Genomic DNA, 3,552 nt, shown 5'->3' with positions numbered 1-3,552 from the left:
TTTGTAAATGTATAAAAGTGTTTCTGTTTACTAAATTAATTTGAGTGAATAAAATAAGTGTTTTTCAATATAATAAGGTGAGTTCGCAACAAAATGTTGTAAATAAATTCGTTTATTTGGGGTTTTGTCCAGTTGGGATATATGATCCCATTGGAATTGTATAATTCAAATGAGCGGGACACATAATCCCATTGGTATACATTTCCGAAATGGAAATATTCATAGAATTTATATCTTTCAATTTTACATAATGAATAATAGAAAAAAATCTGCCAGAAATATGAGGGAAGACGACATTTTGGCGATTATCAATTCCAGCGACTCTGACGTAAGTGATTTTAGTGCTTCTGACTCAGAGTATATTCCGGATTCCGAGAACGAAGTAGACGAGTCTCCGAGCGAGGATGATGAAGTAACGGATATTGATAATGCAATAGTGTTATCCAGTGAAAGTTCCAATCTTCCAGTAGTATGGGGAGAACCATCAGTTTTATTTCGTCCTCGCTTTTCTATCACTGAAGACGTTGAGCCCATTCTGTTGGCTCAAATTTCAAGGAATGCAACTGATTTCGAAGTCTTCAAATGCATTTTTCCAGAATCATTATTTATTTTTATCGCGCAGTGCACAAATGAACGATTGAGCATTCTAAAAAAACAAAAAAGTTATAATATTGCACCAACTGATGCATCAGAAATTAAAATTTTGTTGGGCATTACGCTTATAATGGGTTATAATCAACTTCCAGAGATTTCTGATTACTGGTCCCAAAATGAATCCATGGGAAATGAGTACATAAAAAAGGCGATGTCGCGAACTCGTTTTCAGACCTTAATGTCAAAATTATATTTTAACTTCCCTGAGAAACCTGAAGCAGCATCTAAGCTTTATTATATAGAAGAAGTTACCAATTGTTTGAAATATACGTTTGTCAAAACTCGTACCGATAGTTTGCGTCAAAGCATCGATGAGTCCATGGCAAAATTTAAAGGTCGATCTTCTCTAAAGCAATATCTTCCGATGAAACCGACTAAACGTGGCATAAAAATTTGGCAAAGGTGTGATTCTAAAACTGGTTATACATATGATTTTAATATTTATGCGGGTAAAGAGGAATGCTCAACATTATCAGGAACTTTAGGGGAGAGAGTCGTTTTTAAATTGTGCAAAACTATTCGAAATCCAGATACTGTGTTGGTTTTTGACCGTTTTTTCACCTCATATAATCTGATGAAAACTTTGCCATTTGCTTGCGTAGGAACATGTATTCAAAATAGAAAGAACTTGCCAACCATTAGTGACCATTTGAAGAAAGGTGAATGTAAATTTTGCATTAGCGAAACCGGTATAATGGTAGCAAAATGGCAGGACTCAAGTGAAGTTATTGTTATGAGTAACTGTCATAGTCCTACAATGTCCGCAGTCTTCAGAAAGCAAAAAGATGGTTCAAGGGTTGTTACTAACTGTCCTAAAGCATTGGCTTTCTATAATGAGAACATGGGAGGAGTTGACATATCTGATGAAAAGGTTAAAACTTATGAACAGAACAGAAAATCAAGCAAATGGTGGCGTAAAGTATTTTTCAAGCTTCTCATGACATCTATTGTAAATGCCCACATTGTTTATCAGGAAAATATCCACAAAAAGTTTCAACTGAAAAATTTTATTGTTCCACTCGCAGAACAGCTCATTGCGCAAGGAAGAGTTGGGACAAAAGTCAAAAGGACATCTACAACAAAAGGACCCAGGTCAAAAAGAGCAAAAAAAATGTTTAACGTGGGAGATCATATGCCAGTAAAAGGTGATCGCCGCAGACGCTGTGTTTTATGCACCTCAATAAAAAAAGAAAAACGTACGTATTACATTTGTTCAATGTGCAAAGAGCCCTTATGCTTTGAATGTTTTGGCATGTTCCATAAATAAATAAAACTTAAATTGAGTAACAAATAAAAACTAAATTTTATTATTCTCAAAAAATTATACCAATGGGATATATAGTCCCAATTAATACCGTGTAAATATACCAGTGGGACATACATATTATCCCAGGACATATCTTCCTTCTGAAGGATACGAAAAAAAAAATTGTTTTATTTTTCATTCTTAGAAGATTATATCCATCCGAAAAAACGACCTAAATTTTTTTAACATCGCTGCGTATAGTACGGTAGTGAAAGGGTTAAATATGTTCAATATATTACTTGAAGCAACTCAATATTGATTGATAAATGAGTATGTTACAAGAAAATCGACTTTATACCTAAACGAAAGATAGTGGAATTCTTCCAAATGCACGGCCGTAATGGATTTGTGTCAACTTAAGTAAGATGAAGAATGCTAACTACCTTAAATATGTGAAGATAATGATTTGAGGCACCTCAACATCGATTGCTAAAAGTGTATATAGAAGAAAATCGACTTTATGCTCAAATATAAGATTGTGTAATTCCTGCAAATGCACTGCCGTTATGGTTTTATGTCAACTTCAGTATGATGAAGAAGATTAATTAACTTAAATATGTTCAATTAATGATTTAAAGCAACTAAATATTGATTGCTAAATGTGTATATACTAGGAAATCGACTTTATACCTAATTATAAGATTGTGGAGTTCTTCCAAATGCACTGCCGTAATGGCTTTACGTCAACTTCAGTAATATGAAAGGTTAATTAACTTAAATATGTTCAATTAATGATTTGAAGCAACTCAATATTGATTGCTAAATTAGCATGTTACAAGAAAATCGACTTTATACCTAAACGAAAGATTAAAGAATTCTTCCAAATGCGCCGCTGTTATGGTTTTATGTAATCTTCAGTAAGATGAAGAAGGTTAATTCACTTAAATATGTTCAACTAATGATTTAATTAATGATATCAACTCAGTATCGATTGCTTAATGTGTATATACAAGAAAATCGATTTTGTATCTAAATATAAGATTGTGGAATTCTTCCAAATGCACTGCCGTTATGGTTTTATGTAAACTTCAGTAAGATGAAGGAGGTTAATTAACTTAAATATGTAAAGTTAATGATTTGAAGAAACTCAACATCGATTGCTAAATTTGTATATACAAGAAAATCGACTTTATACCTAAATATAAGATTGTGGAATTCATGAAAATGCACGGCCGTTTTGGATTTGTGTCAACTTCAGTAAGATGAAGAATGCTAACTAACTTAAATATGTTCAATTAATGATTTGAAGCAACACAATATTGATTGCTAAATGAGTATGTTACAAGAAAATCGGTTTTATACCCAAGCGAAAGATTGTGGAATCCTTCCAAATGCACCGCCGTTATGGATTTGTGTCAACTTCAGTAAGATGAAGAATGCTAACTAACTTAAATATGTGAAGGTAATGATTTGAAGCAAGTCAACATCGATTGCTAAATGTGTATATACAAGAAAATCGACTTTATACCTAATTATGAGATTGTGGAATTCTTCCAAATGCACTGCCGTTATGGCTTTACGTCAACTTCAGTAAGTAGAAGAAGGTTAACTAACTTAAATATGTTCAATTAATGATTTAAAGCATCTCAATA

At 32.8% G+C, this 3,552-nt stretch overlaps 1 protein-coding gene across 1 annotated transcript; it reads left to right on the top strand.

Annotated features, from left to right (window-relative positions):
• The first annotated feature begins 280 nt into the window (after positions 1-280).
• Positions 281-1,796, top strand: LOC120779393 (piggyBac transposable element-derived protein 4-like). The gene is made up of 2 exons (XM_040111591.1): positions 281-1,603; positions 1,680-1,796. The coding sequence occupies exons 1-2, from the start codon at positions 281-283 to the stop codon at positions 1,794-1,796; spliced, it is 1,440 nt and encodes a 479-aa protein (XP_039967525.1).
• Positions 1,797-3,552: the final 1,756 nt, after the last annotated feature.

This window comes from Bactrocera tryoni, unplaced genomic scaffold (assembly GCF_016617805.1).
Source record: "Bactrocera tryoni isolate S06 unplaced genomic scaffold, CSIRO_BtryS06_freeze2 ctg7180000343933_QRY, whole genome shotgun sequence".
Lineage (NCBI taxonomy): Eukaryota > Metazoa > Arthropoda > Insecta > Diptera > Tephritidae > Bactrocera > Bactrocera tryoni.
This window is presented reverse-complemented; position numbering and strand designations above follow the sequence as displayed.

What these genes read in the sequence shown, in the direction of transcription:
- LOC120779393 (XM_040111591.1), top strand. Translation starts at nt 281, where the DNA reads ATGAGGGAAGACGACATTTTGGCGATTATCAATTCCAGCGACTCTGAC. An exon ending in AGCTTCTCATGACATCTATT is followed by an intron (nt 1,604 to 1,679) that starts GTAAATGCCCAC and finishes TTCCACTCGCAG; the next exon opens with AACAGCTCATTGCGCAAGGA.